The 16939-nt window shown below is 48.4% G+C and overlaps 1 protein-coding gene across 1 annotated transcript in view; it reads right to left on the bottom strand.

Moving 5' to 3' along the window:
* Nucleotides 1–490: 490 nt before the first annotated feature.
* LOC105497325 (calcium voltage-gated channel auxiliary subunit gamma 7) overlaps nucleotides 491–16939 on the bottom strand; it is a 30070-nt gene continuing 13621 nt past the window's right edge. The window contains exons 5-6 of the mRNA XM_071087768.1: nucleotides 2331–2476; nucleotides 491–1910 (exon numbers count right to left, since the gene is read on the bottom strand). Of these exons, the coding sequence (XP_070943869.1) occupies nucleotides 1653–1910; nucleotides 2331–2476 (404 nt within the window). The 3' untranslated portion in view covers nucleotides 491–1652. The remainder of the gene's footprint in view (nucleotides 1911–2330; nucleotides 2477–16939) is intronic.

Here is a 16939-nt window from a genome sequence, read left to right as displayed (position 1 = left end):
CATGTCTAAAGAAGGCGAGTCATAGCAACAGTACTCTGCGGGGTCATAAGAATATCAGGAAAATGTGTTTATTGATCCTGACCAGTATCATTTACGGTCCTGCATGCTTTACACGGACTGAAGTATAAAGCGCTGTCGTTGATAATTATAAGTCATTTAACAACGACCTATCTAATGTTATTCTGCAGTACTTTAGGCCTGCAACCCTAAAAGCAGAGACCTGGACTAAGGCCCCTGTATCCAATCCCTTCCCTCTGGGCAGGCGGAGACGTGTTTGAAATAAAGTTTATTGAAGTTTCTGTCGATATTTACATATGATACACGGTAAATAACAGAGCCAGGCCCCCCACCCCACCCTGTCCCCACCCCCAGTGCCCCCCTCCCCCCAGCCTCGTTAAAAATCGCTGCGTAAAGTCAGGTTAACTGCGGCGGGTCCCCCTCCCCCCTCCCCCCTCCGATGCAAACTAAAAGCCCCCGTCCCTCCCCTGCCCCCCTCCCCCCACCCCGGGGGCCATTCCGGTTCCGTGTACAGCACTGTGCTACCTCGCCCCTCTTTCCCTAATAAGGGGGGGTGGGCGAGTTCCTGGTGACCTCCTCTCCCCCCAAAATCTGTCCAACGGGGCGGACGGGCCCTTGAAAGAGGCCAGAGTTGGGGTTCTGAGGGGGGAAGAGGGACGTCAATGAGGAGGAGAGCCAGAAAATGGAAGACTTAGACGTTTTGGGGGGGGTGTCGACCCCCGCTACTGCCCCTCCCTCCCTCGACGGGGCCTCGAGGGGGGAGAGGCGGGCACAGGTGTGGAGATGGCGTGTGGGAATTCCCTCCACCCTAGGGTCCCCATTCTGGCCGTCTGGTGTGCGCCTAGGGCGGGATGCACCCAGCGGCTTGGGACGAGCAGGTGGAAGGAGGAAAGGAGAGAAAGTTAAAGGAGGAGGAAGACGAAAAAGAAACCAAGAATAGTTGAGAAAGCAAGAAGATCCTTTAGACAAGAGCCCCCTAAAAGGCAGGTAACCTTCAGGAAGCAGAAAAGAGCCCAGCCGGTGAGAAAGAATGGGACCTTCCAGGGAAGTCGGGGAGATGGGGAGGGAACCCTACGCCACCCCGGGGCTGCGGGTGGAGCCAGCCGGCCCTCCCACTGCACCGGAGGACCCAGCAGGTCAGGAGGTGAGATTAGGCAGGGAAAAAGGAAGCCCAGGGCAGAAGGGAGAAGAGGATGGTCGGCATTCCCAGCGGCCGCCCGAACCTGTTCTCCAGCTCAGAGCCCCTGCAGTGAGGTCGGAGGCTGGGGAGCTCCTGGCAGCTGGGCGCCTGCACTCCCCCGGGCTGCTCCCAGCGCACAGCTGGTGGAGAAAGAGCGAGGAGCTAATTTTCTTGGAGAGGTGGGGCCAGATGAAAGGGGCGGGGCAACGAAGGGGCGGAGTCATTTGTGAGGGAGAGGGACCAATGAAAAGGAGAGGTCGGGAAAAGGGGGCGCGGCTATTGAAATAGGGGAGGGTGTGGGCGGAGCCATGGGGAGAGGGCGGGGCCTAAAGCTGGCGCAGCCTCCTCCGGGTGGGAGCGAGGAGTCCCGAGGACCGAAGGGGGCGCTGCATTGCAGGGAGACCCCCGAGGACGAGGAGGAAGAGGAGGCATGGGGCGCTCCGAGGGGCGGGCCTCAGCAGGGCGAGGTGGAGATGTGCAGGTGGTCCGGGTACTTGATGGCGGGAGGGTAGTTCTGCGTCATTTGGATGGACACGTCGCTGGAGATGTCGGAGGGGCTCCGACCGCGGCGCCACGCCTCGGGCTGCAGGAACTGGCCCGAGTAGTCGGAACAGTCGCTGAGACGCGGGCGGTAGAAGGCCGGGTGTGGACGGTACATCTCCTCCTCCGCGTAGCGCTTGGTGAACAGGTACACGGACATCACGCCGGCCCCCTGCAGCAAGGCAAGGTCAGAGTCCCAGGGGCGCCCCCCCGCGCATCCCCGGACCCCGACTCATCTCCTCTCGCTCCAGGACTCAGAGTCCCCACCCCAAGCCCCTTCCTATCCCAGGACCCAGGATCAGGACTCCAACCCTCTCTTTCCCCAGGACCTCAGGAGCCCAAGCCCTCGGGTTGGCCCCTCCCTCAAGACCCAGGAGTCCCAGTCTCCAGACCCCTCCTCCCCCAGGATCCCCAAAGTTGGAGCTCTCAGACCCCTCTTCCTCCAGGACCCAGGGGTTAGACCCTCAGCTACCACCTCCCTCTGACGCCAGAGTCTGCATCTCCAGCCTCTCCTTCCTCCTGGACTCAGGAACCAGGCCCCCAAGACCTCTGTCCATTCAGAACTCTAGAGTCTAGGTCCCAGGGACATCACCTCTTTGAGTAGGAAGGAGGAAGCGGCGAAGGCAAAAGACCACCCGTAGCGATAATGAAAATACTGCTCAGAGCTGCTGGGCCTGTTCATGACCTCGTCGTTGATGCTGGAGATGTAAAGAACCAAGCCCACCACCAAGGAGAGGCCTAGGGGAGTAGAGGGGGTGCCCTCGTCCATTAGAAGTGGGCCCCTTTTCCCAGTCCCAGCCCCACCTCACTGTCTTCCCCTCCTCCCCATTCTGTCCTGGACTAACTTCGCGGAAGCCCCTTGTGTGCTGGGCCTTGGTTGGGTGCAGGGAACCCAGAGATGAATCAACAACCACCTCCCCCTTTACCCCCCTAAATCTGCCATCCAGGAGCTCACAATGCAATTGGAGAAGGAAAATTGGAACACACTGATCAAGTCACATAGAAGGTGATAGGTGCTACAAGGAAGTAGCACGGAGCTCTGTGGGACTCTGGAAGGGGCGCCAAACCCACCTGGCGCAGGGGCAAGAGAAATGAAGGAAAGATTACTTTGTTCAAGTCTTATTTTCTTTTTTCTTTTTTTTTTTGAAACGGAGTCTCACTCTGTGGCCCTGGCTGGAGTGCAGTGGCCCAATCTCGGCGCACTGCAGCCTTCAACCTCCCGGGTTCAAGTGATTCTCCTGCCTCAGCCTCCCAAGTAACTGGGATTACAGGTGCCCGCTACCATGCCCGACTAATTTTTTTTTGTATTTTTAGTAGAGACGGGGTTTCACCATGTTGGCCAGGCTGGTCTCGAACTCCTGACCTCAGGTGATCCGCCCCCCTCGGCCTCCCAAATGCTAAGATTACAGGCGTGAGCCACCGTGCCTGGCCTGTTCAAGTCTTAAGGATGAGGCCCAGGGAAGAATAAGGGCATACTGGCAGAGTGCACAGCATGGGCAAAGGTTTGAGAAGGAGGGAAGATAGAGCTGGTCCACCCATGTAGCTGTAACATGAGCTGTAGCCACAAGAAATGAGGTTAGAGAAAGGGGAAGGTATAGCCATGGTAAGCCTCGAATGCCCGGCCCAGGAGCTGGGCATTGACACCAAGGGTACTAGGGAGCTACACAAAGTTTGTAGCAGAGGAAGGACAGGGCCAGATCCCAGTGTTAGAAGAACGCTTGGGGGCTGGTTGGTGCTGGGAACAGACTGGAGGGAGACATATTCCAGGGGGAAGAGGATGAGGCCTGAGCTGAGGCTGTGTGGATAATAATTGCAACAATAGCAATAATAATAGCAACGACTTATATAGGTCTTGGTCTGTGCCAGGCACTGTTCTCGGTGTTGAATATATATAAATTCATTCAAACTTCACAACACCTCTTTGAAGGAGGTACATTTTTAACACCATTTACAATTGAGGAAATACAGCATATGGACAGTGTGCAGAGGAGAGGTCCGATCTGAGAATTTCTAAGAGGCGATTATAATTTTCTCCAGATGAAATTTCCTCTAAACAGTAACCATGCCAAGAGTGGCTTAAGGAGGCTACAAAGTTCCCTGCCTTAAATGTATCTAACTAATCCCTATCAACCTCTTCCCCTAGAATCCTACAAATAAACATTCTGTGTGCAGCACACACAGAATAAGCCCAAATTCCTTCCATTGTCTACACCAGCGGTCGGCAAACCATGGTCCATGGACAAAACCCAGCTCACCCCCTCATTTTGTATGGCCCACCAGCTAAGAATGGCTTTCACATAAGTAAATGATGTTAAAAATCAAAACAAGACTGGTATTTTGTGGCACATAAAAAGTATATGAATTTCATTTGGCAGTGCCTCAAAAAGTTAAAGATAGAATTATCATATGACCCAGCAATTCCACTCCTAGGTATGTACCCAGGAGAAGTGGAAACATATGTTCATACAAAAACTCATACACGGATGTTTGTAACAGTGTTATGCGTAATAGCCAAAAAGCGGAAACAGCCCAAATGCCCATCAGCTGATGAATGGATAAACAAAATGTGGTATATCCATATACAGGAATACTATTCAGCCAAAAAAGGGAACGATGTACTGATTCATGCTACCATAGGGATGAACCTAGAAAGCAAGCTAAGTAAAAGAAGCCAGATGCAAAATATCACATATTGTGTGATTCCATTTATATGCAATGTCCAGAATAGGCAAATCCACAGAGATGGAAAGTAGATTAGTGGTTGCCAGGGAATAGGATGGAGGGGGAAATTGTGTCTGGCTGCTAAGGTATGTGAGGTTTCTTTTGAGAATAATGAAAATGTTGTGAAATTAGCTCATGGAGATGGTTGCACAACCTTGTGAATGTACTAAAAATCACTGAATTATATGAAATTTATAGTATGTGAATTACATCTCAATTTTTGGGGAGGAAAGGGGGGGTTTGAAACGGAGTCTTGCTTTGTCACCCAGGCTGGAGCGCAGTGGTGTAATCTCGGCTCACTGCAACCTCTGCCTCCTGGACTCAAGCGATGCTCCTGCCTCAGTCTCCTGAGTAGCTGGAATTACAGACACCTGCCAACATGCCTGGCTAATTTTTGTATTTTTAGTAGAGACAGGGCTTCACAATGTTGACTAGGCTGGTCTCAAACTCCTGACCTCAAGTGATCTGCCCACCTTGGCCTCTCAAAGTGCTGGGATTACAGGTGTGAGCCACCATGCCCAGCCTTTTTTGTTTTGTTTTGTTTTGAAGACAGGGTCTTGCTTTGTTGCCCAGGCTGGAGAGCACTGGGGCAATCATGGCTCACTGCAGCCTTCACCTCCCAGGCTCAAGTGATCCTCCCACCTCAGCCTCCCTAGTAGCTGGGACCATAGGTGCACACCACCATGCCCGGCTAATTTTCTGTAGTTTTTGCAGAGACAGGGTTTTGCCATGTTCCCCAGGCTGGTCTTGAACTCCTGATCTCAAGTGATCTGCCTACCTCATCTCCCAGAGTGCTGGGATTACAGGCGTGAGCCACTGTGCCTGGCCTCACATCTCACAAGGCTGAGCAGTTGCAAGAGAGACTGGGTGGCCAATAAAGCTGAAGATATTTATTATTTGGCTTTTTACAGAAAACTTCGCTGACCTTTCAGACTACAGTACATAAACAATCTGGTATTGGCCCACACCATCTCTGATCAGTTTCTCCTTGTTTCTTCTTCTTAGACCACCAAAGTTTCTTTACTTTATTATTTTTTTCTTTTTGAGACAGGGCCTTGCTCTGTTGTCCAGGCAGGAGTGCACTGGTGTGATCATAGCTCACTGCAGCCTCCACCTCCCTGGCTCAAGCGATCCTCACACCTCAGCCTCATGAGTAGCTGGAACAACAGGCATGCACCACCACACCTGGCTAACTTTTATATTTTTTTGTAGAGACAGGGTCTCCCCATGTTGCCCAGGCTGGTCTCGAACTCCTGGGCTCAAGCAGTTCTTCCACCTTGGCCTCCCAAAGTGCTGGGATTACAAACATGAGCCACCACACTCAGCCTAGAACACCTAACTTTCTTTTTCTTCTTTGCACTCCTCAAGCTCACTTCTGCCTCAGGGCCTTTGGTCTTGCTGTTCCTTCTACCCCAAATGCTCTTCCCACAGATTTCCCCATGTCTGTCTCTGTCACTTAGATCTCTCTTCACTTGTTGCCTCTTTAGAAAGACCTTCTATAGACCAGACGCAGTGGCTTACACCTGTAATCCCAGCATTTTGGGAGGCCCAGGCGAAAGGATCACTTGAGGCCAGGGGTTTGAGACCAGCCTGGCCACCATGGTGAAACCTCGTCTCTACCAAAAATACAAAAATTAGCCGGGTGCAATGGCACACACCTGTAATCCCAGCTACTGGGGAGGCTGAGGCAGGAGGATTGCTTGAACCTGGGAAGCAGAGGTTGCAGTGAGTCAAGATCGTGCCACTGTACTCCAGCCTGGGCAACAAGAGCAAAACTCTGTCAAGGAAGGAAGGAAGGAGGGAGGGAAGGAGGGAAGGAGGGAGGGAGGGAGGGGAGGGGTCTTTTATGATCTCCTTGTTGAAAAAAGTATATTTCCCTCACTCAAAATTTGAGAAATGCAGATGAAAAATATGACGAGCTACCACTTCTCATCAACCAGGTAGTCAGAAGTTTAAAAGCTTCACAGTACACTTTTTTGGGGAGGCTGAGAGAATGGACATTCTTCTGCATTGCTGGTGGGAATGCCAAATGGTGCCGCCACGTGAAAAGGGATTTAGTAGCATCTAACAAAATCACACACGGAGGCCAGGTGCGGTGGCTCATGCCTGTAATCCCAGCACTTTGGGAGGCCGAGGCGGGCGGATCACGAGGTCGGGAGATCAAGATCGTCCTGGATAACACGGTGAAACCCCGTCTCTACTCTAATTTTCTCTAAAAATACGGAAAATTAGCCGGGCGAGGTGGCGGGCGCCTGTAGTCCCAGCTACTCGGGAAGCTGAGGCAGGAGAATGGCGTGAACCTGGGAAGTGGAGCTTGCAGTGAGCTGAGATTGCGCCACTGCATTCCAGCCTGGGAGAGAGCAAGACTCTGTCTCAAAAAAAAAAAAAAAAAAGAAAAAGAAAAGGAAAAGAAAAAGAATGGAGGCTGGGCACAGTGGCTCACACCTGGAATCTCAGTACTTTGGGAGGCCGAGGTGGGCAGATCACTTGAGGTCAGCAGCTCAAGACTAGCCTGGACAACATAGTGAGACCCCATCTCTACTAAAAATAAATAATTAGTTCCTGTTGTCTTAGCTACTTGGGAGGCTCAGGAAGGAGGATCCCTTCAGCCTAGGAGTTCGCTGCAGTGAGCTATGATTGCGCCACTGCACTCCAGCCTGGGTGACAGAGCGAGACTGTCTCAAAAAACTAAGTTAGGCCGGGCACGGTGGCTCACGCCTATAATCTCAGCATTTTGGGAGGCCAAGGTGGGCGGATCATTTCAGGTCAGGAGTTTGAGACCAGCCTGGCCAACATGGTGAAACCTGGTCTCTACTAAAAATACAAAAATTAGCCAGGCGTGGTGGTGGATGCCTGTAATCCCAGCTACTCGGGAGGCTGAGGCACAAGAATTGCTTGAACCCGGGAGGCGGAGCTTGCAGTGAGCCGAGATCGCACCACCACACTCCAGCCTGGGTGACAGAGTGAGACTGTCTCCAAAAAAAAAAAAAAAACAACTAAATTACAAACAAAATAAGATAAAATACATGAGTCCACACTGATATATTTAAAATAAGAAAAAAGAGAAAGTTCTTTTCAGTAGCACACCAATTTATCCATGTAGGTGGAATAACAGAGTTAGAAGAAAACACCATCCTGCAATCCTAGTAGTAATGTCAGATTCAGGCAAGAGTCACAAGAGGATGCTCCATCGCTGGATGACAGAAACTCCCCACAGATCTATTAATTATTACAGAGAGAAAAAGCTTCCTTTACGCTGAAAGCACATGGCAGATGCCGCCTTAACCAAGCGATCGAAGTTAACATCACCAGCAACAGGGCAGACCGACACCACGGGCCTCCGGAGAAGAGAGCTGAGCAAGCCACTACCTCCTTTGTGTCGTGTTCCTGCTGAGAATGTGTAACCTGAATCCACTCATGAGGACAGTGGGACACTCAACAGCCCAACTGGCTGCACTCTTCAAAAACGTCAACATGAAAGATTGAAAAAGAGAAAAAAAAAAGGCAGCAGAGCTCCATAAAAAATGAAAGGTTCACATGGTATCCTCCACGTACTAAAAAAAAAAAAAAAAAATGAAAGGAGACTAAAGAGACACAATAGGGAAATGCAAAGAGTGATCTTAGATCGGATCCTGAATCAGGAAAAAGTGACAGTAAAAAAGATAGCATTGGGCCGGGCGTGGTGGTTCACGCCTATAATCCCAGCACTTTGGGAGGCCAAGGTGGGTGGATCACTCGAGGTCAGGAGTTCAAGATCAGCCTGGCCAACAGGGTGAAACCCTGTCTCTACTAAAAGTACAAAAATTAGCCAGGTGTGATGGCGCATGCCTGTAGTCCCAGCTACTTGAGAGACTGAGGCAGGAGAATTGCTTGAACCCAGGAGGTGGAGGTTGCAATGAGTCAAGATTGCACACTGCAGTCCAGCCTGGGTGACAGAGCAAGACTGTCTCAAAAACAAAACAAAATAAAACAAAAAACAAAAAGGCCAGGCGCGGTGGCTCACACATGTAATCCCAGCACTTTGGGAGGCCAAGGCAGATGGATCACCTGAGGTCAGGAGTTCGAGACCAGCCTGACCAACATGGTGAAATCCCGTCTCTACTAGAGATACAAAAAAATTAGCTGGGTGTGGTGGTGGGTGCCTGTAATCCCGGCTACTCGGGAGGCTGAAGCAGGAGAATCACTTGAACCCAGGAAGTGCCGAGGTTGCAGTGAGCCAAGATTGTGCCATTGCACTCCAGTCTGGATGACAAGAGTGAAACTCCAATTCAAAAAAAAAAAAAAGACAATATTGGAGGGTGGGGGTGGTGGCTCACGCCTATAATCCCAGCATTTTGGGAGGCCGAGGTGAGTGGATCGCTTGAGCTCAGGAGTTTGAGACCAGCCTGACCCACATGGTGAAACCCTGTCTCTACTAAAAACACAAAAATTAGCCAGGCTTGGTGGCATGAGCCTGTAGTTCCAGCCATTCAGGAGGCTGAGGCAGAAGGCAGAGGTTGCAGTGAACCAAGATTGAGCCACTGCACTCCAGCCTGGGTGACAAAGCAAGACTGTCTCAAAAAAAAAAAAAAAAAAATTTCGCATCGGTGAAATTTAAATATAGGACTAGGTATTAGCTATAGTATTTTATAGACCTTAAACTTCCTGAATTTGATTATTGTACTGTGGTTAGGTAAGAGAATGCCCTTGTTCTTAGGGAATACTTGCTGAACTAGTGAAGTGTTTGCAACTTATATTCAAGTGGTTGCATCAATGTGTGTATATATATATTTTTTGTGCACACATATGTATATATTTGTGTGTATATATATAACATGTGTATACATATGTATATATGTATATGTAACATGTGTATACATATGTGTATATAGATCATATGTATATATGGAGCGAGAGACAGACAGAAAGGCACACGTGGTAAAATGTTGAAAAACTGGGCTAGGTGAAGGATATGAGAGTTCATTGTATTATTTTTGCAAGCATCCTGCAGTGTTAAAATTTTTCCAAAATAAAAAGTTTAAAATATGAGTATCCCAAACCAGAGATTTTTTTTTCAAAGTGCTAAAGTATTACCTGCACACTAGTATTTCATTTCATTATTTATTTATTGAGATGGGGTCTCGCTGTATGGCCCAGGCTAGAGTGCAATGGCATGATCATGGCTCACTGCAGCCTCAAACTCCTGGGCTCAAGCGATCCTCCTGCCTCAGCCTCTGGAGTAGCTGGGACAACAGGTATGCACCACCACACCTGGCTAACTTTTTTGTTTTGTTTTGCTTTTTTTGTTTTTGGAGAGACAGGGTCTCAATATGTTGACCAGCCTGGTCTCAAACTCTTTTAGGCTCAAGCAATCCTCTCGCCTCGGAATCCCAAAGTGCTAGGATTGCAGGCGTGAGCCACTGTGCCTGGCCTTGCTTTTTCACTGTAAAAAGAAAAACCTACCTTTTCCCCTGGGAGCTCTGATGGACACCACCTTTACCAAGGGTTCGAGCTGGTACCACTCATAGTAGGACAACCTGACATTATTTGCTCCCTGGAGTAATGGGATACAAAGTACATGGCGGCACCTCTGGCTTTTCTTGCCCATGATGTTTAACGTGAATGGTATCGAGCCTCTAGTCTATACAGAACTTCCAGGTTACAGAAAATACAAGGAAAGAGGAACAAATGAAATGTTACGAAGAAGAACCAAATAAATTCAAGATGCGGCTGGGAGCAGTGGCTGACGACTGTCATCCCAGCACTTTGGGAGTCCGAGGCGGGTGAATCACCTGAGGTCGGGACTTTAAGACCAGCCTGACTAACATGGAGAAACCCCACCTCTACTAAAAATACAAAATTAGCTGGGCATGGTGGTGCAGGCCTGTAATCCCAGCTACTCGGGAGGCTGAGGCACAAGAATTGCTTGAACCCGGGGAGGCGGAGCTTGCAGTGAGCTGAGATCCGGCTACTGCACTCCAGCCTGGGTGACAGAGCAAGACTCCGTCTCAAAAAAAATTAATAATAAAAAATAAATAAATAAATATAAAAATAAAAATGAATTAAACAATAAATCCAAGATGCAGGACATTCACCAGGATACCCTGTCCCTCAGTCTTCAGAAAAACGATGACATGGACCAAGCTAATGACACTCAAACCAGCGATCAACTCTAATATCTCAAAAAGAGAGACAATCAGACATTCCGTGTCTCCTGATGTAATAGACACAACAGGATGTGAATAGCACCACCTATCTGTAAAGTGTTCTTGCCAAAAAAAAAAAAATCAAACCTGCATCCATCTAAGCTTCCTTTAGATCTTGGCTTACAAGAAAATACAGGAATAGGCCAGTGCATTGGCTCACACCTGTAATCTCAGCACTTTGGGAGGCTGAGGCGGGCAGATCACCTGAGGAGTTTGAGACCAGCCTGTCCAAAACATGATGAACCCCCCTCTCTATTAAAAATACAAAAATTAGTTAGGTGTGGTGCTGGGCACCTATAGTCCCAGCTACTCGGGAGGCTAAGGCAGGAGAATTGCATGAACCTGGGAGGCAGAGGTTGCAGTGAGCTGAGACCTCACCGCTGCACTCCAGCCTGGCAACAGAGTGACAGTCCATCTCAAAAAAAAAAAAAAAATTAGCCAGGCGTGGGGGTGGGCACCTGTAATCACAGCTACTCAGGAGGCTGAGGCTGGAGAATCACTTGAACCTGGGAGGTAGAGGTTACAGTGAGCCAAGGTTGCGCCGCTGCACTCCAGCCTGGACGACAGAGTGAGACCGTCTCAAAAAAAGAAAAGGCCGGGCTCAGTGACTCACGCCTGTAATCCCAGCACTTTGGGAGGCTGAGGTGGGTGGATTACCTGAGGTCAGGAGTTTGAGATCAGCCTGGCCAACATGGTGAAACCCCGTCCCTACTAAAAGTACAAAAATTAGCCGGGTGTGATGGCAGGTGCCTGTAATCCCAGCTACTTGGGAGGCTGAGGCCAGAGAATCGCTTTAACCTGGGAGGCGGAGGTTGTAGTGATCCGAGATTGCACCGTTGCATTTCAGCCTGGGCGACAAGATCGGAACTCTGTCTCAAAAAAAAAAAAAAAAAAAAAAAAAAGAGAGAGAGAGAGAAAAGAAATAAAACACTGGAAGAGATGAACATATTAAACCACAACAGAGGATTCCATTGGAAAGCTCTGCAATGTGGGAATTCCATACAACAAAAATCCAAATTTCTCAAAAAAATAAATGGCGAGAAAAAAATAGGAGAGGGACCGTTTTCGGTTGAAACAGGCTTCAGAGATCTATCAACTCAATGTATATGTGGAACTTGGATCTGATTTGCAACAAATGAACTATGAAAAGGCATTTATGAGGCCAGTGGGGAAGAGTGAGCATTAACTAGATATAATAGGAAGTGAATATTCTTATTTGCTTCGGCTTGATCATGGCATTGTGGTTATAGTAAATAAAAGACTACTTATAACTCAGAGATATACTGAAATGTCTGTGAATAAAATGATGTCTGAGACTGGCTTTAAAATAATGTAGTGAAATGCAGAAGAGGACATGGCAATATGACTAAAAACAGATTTGCCATATGTTGGTAATTGTTGAAACTGAGTACAGGATCCATGAATTTCATTATACTATTCTTTCTCTATTTTATTTCAATTTTTATTTATTTATTTTTTTCAGACAGGGTCTTATTCTGTCGCCCAGGCTGGAGTGCAGTGGCACCATCACAGCTCAGCGTAGCCTCCATCTCCAGGGTTCAAAGTGATTCTTCCACCTCAGCCTCCAGAGGAGCTAATACTACAGGCTCGAGCCACTGTGCTTGGCTTTTTTTTATATTTTAATAATGAGAAATATTTACAACGTCAGTGTTGGCCGGGCGCGGTGGCTTACACCTGTAATCCCAGCACTTCGGGAGTCCCAGGCGGGCGGATCAGGAGGTCAGGAGATCCAGACCATCCTGGCTAACACGGTGAAACCCCGTCTCTACTAAAAATACAAAAAAAAAAAAAAAAAAAAAAAAAAATTAGCCGGGCGTAGTGGCCGGCGCCTGTAGTCCCAGCTATTCAGGAGGCTGAGGCAGGAGAATGGCGTGAACCCGGGAGGCGGAGCTTGCAGTGAGCCGAGGTCGAGCCACTGCGCTCCAGCCTGGGCGACAGAGCGAGACTCCGTCTCAAAAAAAAAAGTCAGTGTTGTGAAAACAAATAGTAGTGGAATTAGGTTTTGTTTTGTTTTGTTTTGTTTTTGACAGAGTTTTACTGTGTCACTTAGGCTGGATGCAGTGGCGCGATCTTAGCTCACTTGCAACCTCCGCCTCCCGAGTTCAAGCCATTCTCCTGCCTCAGCTTCCTGAGTAGCCGGGATTACAGGCACCCATCACCACGCCCAGCTAACTTTTTTGTATTTTAATAGAGATAGGGTTTCACCACGTTGGTCAGACTGGTTTCAAACACCTGACCTCAAATGATCCGCCCAGCTCGGCCTCCCAAGGTGCTGGGATTATAGGCATGAGCCACTGCACCCAGCCAAAAAAGAGACTTATTAACTAAATGTCACGCATGGACCTAGATTGAATCCTGGTTCTGGGGAAACAGTTATAAAAGACATTCTTGAAATAGCCAGACAGTTTAAAAATGTATTAAATTATATTATGGAATTATAAAATTTCTAGGTCTGATAATGTTGTTGTAGTTACGTTGAAGAATGTCATTATTCTTCTATTTATTTAGAGACAAGATCTGGCGCCGGGCGCGGTGGCTCACGCCTGTAATCCCAGCACTTTGGGAGGCCGAGGCGGGCGGATCACAAGGTCAGGAGATCGAGACCACGGTGAAACCCCGTCTCTACTAAAAATACAAAAAATTATCCGGGCGCGGTTGTGGGCGCCTGTAGTCCCAGCTACTCGGGAGGCTGAGGCAGGAGAATGGCGGGAACCCGGGAGGCGGAGCTTGCAGTGAGCCGAGATCGCGCCACTGCACTCCAGCCTGGGCGACAGAGCGAGACTCCGTCTCAAAAAAAAAAAAAAAAGATCTGGCTCTGTTGCCCAGGCTGGAGTGTAGTGGCATGATCTCAGCTTATGGCAACCTCTGCCTCCTGGGCTCAAGCCATCCTTCCAGCTCACCCTCCCGAGTAGCTGGGACTGCAGGCGCATTCCCCATGCCCGGCTGACTTTTGTATTTTTTGGAGAGACGGGATTTTGCCACGTCACCCAGGCTGGTTTTGAACTCCTGAGCTCAAGGGATCTGCCCAGCTCGGCCTCCCAAAGTGAGGCCACACCACCCGACCCTTATCCTTAAAGGACGCATACTAACACTTAATTTTAGAGATGAACTATCAACATGTCTGCAATTTACTTTCAAATGCTAAAGCCAAAAAAATCTGTGTGTGGTGTGTTTAAAAAGTGAGGTGGTACCAGGCACAGTGGCTCATACCTGTAATCCCAGCACTTTGGGAGGCTGAGAAGGGAAGATCACCTGAGGTCAGGAGTTCAAGACCAGCCTGGTCAACACGGTGAAACCCCATTTCTACTAAAAATACAAAAATTGGCCGGGTGTGGTGGCTCAGGCCTGTAATCCCAGCACTTTGGGAGGCCTAGGTAGGCAGATCACGAGGTCAGGAGTTCGAGACCATCCTGGCTAACACAATGAAACCCCGTCTCTACTAAAAATACAAAAAATTAGTGGGGCGTGGTGGCGGGCACCTGTAATCCCAGCTACTCGGGAGGCTGAGGTAGGAAATATCTTGTGCACCTTGGAGGCGGAGGTTGCAGTGAGTTGAGATTGAGCCACTGCACTCCAGCCTGGACAACAGAGTGAGACTCCGTCTCAAAAAAAAAAAAAATTAGCCAGGCATGGTGGTGCCCGCCTGTAGTCCTAGGTACTTGGGAGGTTGAGGCAGGAGAATCACTTGAACCCAGGAGGCAGAGGTTGCAGTGAGCAGAGATGGCGCCATTGCACTCCAGCCTGGGTGACAGAGTGAGACTCTGTCTCAAAAAAAAAAAAAAAAAAAAAAAGGTGAGGTAGGAGGGAAAGATAGAGAGAGAGAGAAAAAAAAAAATTCAGGTGGGTGGGATAATATAATAACCCCTCCCCATCACTCTCCTTCTCCTAACCTGCTTTTTTTTTTATTTTTTATTTTTATTTATTTATTTTTTTGTAGCATGTAGCACCATCTAACATTATGTTATCTATTTGTTACTTTTTTATTAGACATCTCCTCCATCCCCAGTTGGATGCTAGGAACTCCATGATGCTAGAAACGAGTCCACCTTGTTCTTTATTATTCTCCAGCAACTAGTCAATACTGTTTGAATGAATGCATATACTTGCCATGCAGCTAGAATGACTAGAAAAGCTCATTCACTCTAAATCCCACCATTCCTCTATCCCTTCCAAGAATTAACTTTTCCTTGCTCTGAACTTCCATAACACTTTCAACTTCTAGTATTCCACAATGTTGAGACGCAGTAAGCGAGTGATTATAGGCCAGATGTGGTGGTTCAGGCCTGGAATCCCAGCACTTTGGGAGGCCAAGGAGGGTGGATCACTTGAGACCAGCCTGGCCAACATGGTGAAACCCTGTCTCTACTAAAAATACAAATATTAGCCAGGCGTGGTGGCGGGCTCCTGTAATCCCAGCTACTCGGGAGGCTGAGGCAGGAGAATTGCTTGAAGCTGGGAGGTGGAGGTTGCAGTGAGCTGAGATTATGCTGCTGCACTCCAGCCTGGGTGACAGAGCGAGACTCCACCTCAAAAAATAGAAACAAAAAAAAAAAAAAAAAAGAAAGTGATCATGAAGCATTACATGGTGAAAACGCACTGAGATTGGTCTTGAAATATGAGCAGGTTTATAGGAAAGGAAGATTGAAGGAAGCCCAGAAATCGCACTCACTGCAGTGCCTAACGCAAATGCAGGGGAATCAGCTTCATTCCTCTTTTCCTCTCTCTCTCTCCCTCTTTCTCTCTCTCATCCATCACGGATGGTCACTGAAGGACAATCAAATTGTGTCTGTTTTACTTCCTGAATTTCTCATAAATATAACCCCCTTTTTGCTTCCCCAAGTCCCTTGCCCCAGATCAGGCCTTATTCTCTCTTTTTTTTTTTTTTTTTTTTTTGAGATGGAGTCTCTCTGTGTCTGGAGTTGGTGTAATGGTGCCATCTCAGCTCACTGCAACCTCTGCCTCTTGGGTTCAAGTGATTCTCCTGCCTCAGCCTCCTGAGTAGCTGAGATTACAGACATGTGCCACCACACCCGGCTAATTTTTGTATTTTTAGTGGAGATGGGGTTTCACCATGTTGGCCAGGCTGGTTTTGAACCCCTGACTTTGTGATCCACCAACCTCGGCCTCCCAAAGTGCTGGGATTACAGGCGTGAGCTACCGTGCCCGGCCTTCAGGCCTTATTCTGCATGTTTGTACCATTGTTCCAAAGTCTTCATCTCCCTTTCTGAAACCCAAAGCAGACTCTATCCCTCCAGGCTCAGAACCCTTCCTTGGTTCCACATTGTCCACAGGAGAAACAACTCAGCCTGTCGTTCCAGGCTGTCTGTGATCTTGTTCCTGCTGACAACACCTGCCTCACAGTTCACTCCAACCCCAGACTTAAGGCCCAAGTTTCACGTTACAGCTCTAAATAACAAACATTCTGCCAGGTGTGGTGACTCATGCCTGTAATCTCAGCACTTTGGGAGGCTGAGGTGGGCAGATCACTTGAGGTCAGGAGTTTAAGACCAGCCTGGCCAACATGGTGAAACCCCATCTCTACAAAAATACGAAAAAAATTAGCCAGGTGTGGTGGTGCACACCTGTAATCCCAACTACTCGGGAGGCTGAGGCATGAGAATTGCTTGAACCCAAGAGGTGAAGGTAGCAGTGAGCCAACATTGTGCCACTGCACTCCAGCCTGGGCAACAGACCAAGAGGCAGATTTCCCCTGCCTCAATAAATAAATAAATAAATAAATACCAGTCTCTATAAGCAGAGTCAGGACCAGGGTCTGATGGGAAAGAAAGAAATATTTCCACTGAGGAAAATATTTTGTTTTCTTTTTTCTTTGTAATAAGTCATTCTTATCATCCCTTTTTCTTTCTGGCCATTTTGCATTAGCCCTGGTTCTCCAAAAATAATGTCTTTTTCCTTTCTCTTTTTCTCCCTCCCTTCCCCCTTTCTCTCTCTGCAATCCAACTCTCTTACTCTCTTCCCACCCCCTCAACTTCATCTGCTTTGTAATTCTTAAAGCACAGTAGGCAAGAGTCACCTACATTCCAAGCTGAATAGAACCATCCTGGCTTGAAAGCAACTGGGTTTCAGGACCATGGACAGGTGCACTGGCGTCGACCTCTGTCTTAGCTGCCTGCTTGCTTTCTTTCGTGTGTGTGTGTGTGTGTGTGTGTGTGTGTGTGTGTGTGTGTGTGTGTGTGTGTTCGTTTGTTTTTCCAGGGGAGTGCAATGGTACAATCTTGGCTCACGGCAACCTGTTCGTTTGTTTTTCCAGGCT

This window comes from Macaca nemestrina, chromosome 20 (genome assembly GCF_043159975.1).
Source record: "Macaca nemestrina isolate mMacNem1 chromosome 20, mMacNem.hap1, whole genome shotgun sequence".
Classification (NCBI taxonomy): Eukaryota; Metazoa; Chordata; class Mammalia; order Primates; family Cercopithecidae; genus Macaca; species Macaca nemestrina.
Note: the sequence above shows the minus strand (reverse complement) of the source record. Positions and strands in the feature narration are given on the sequence as shown.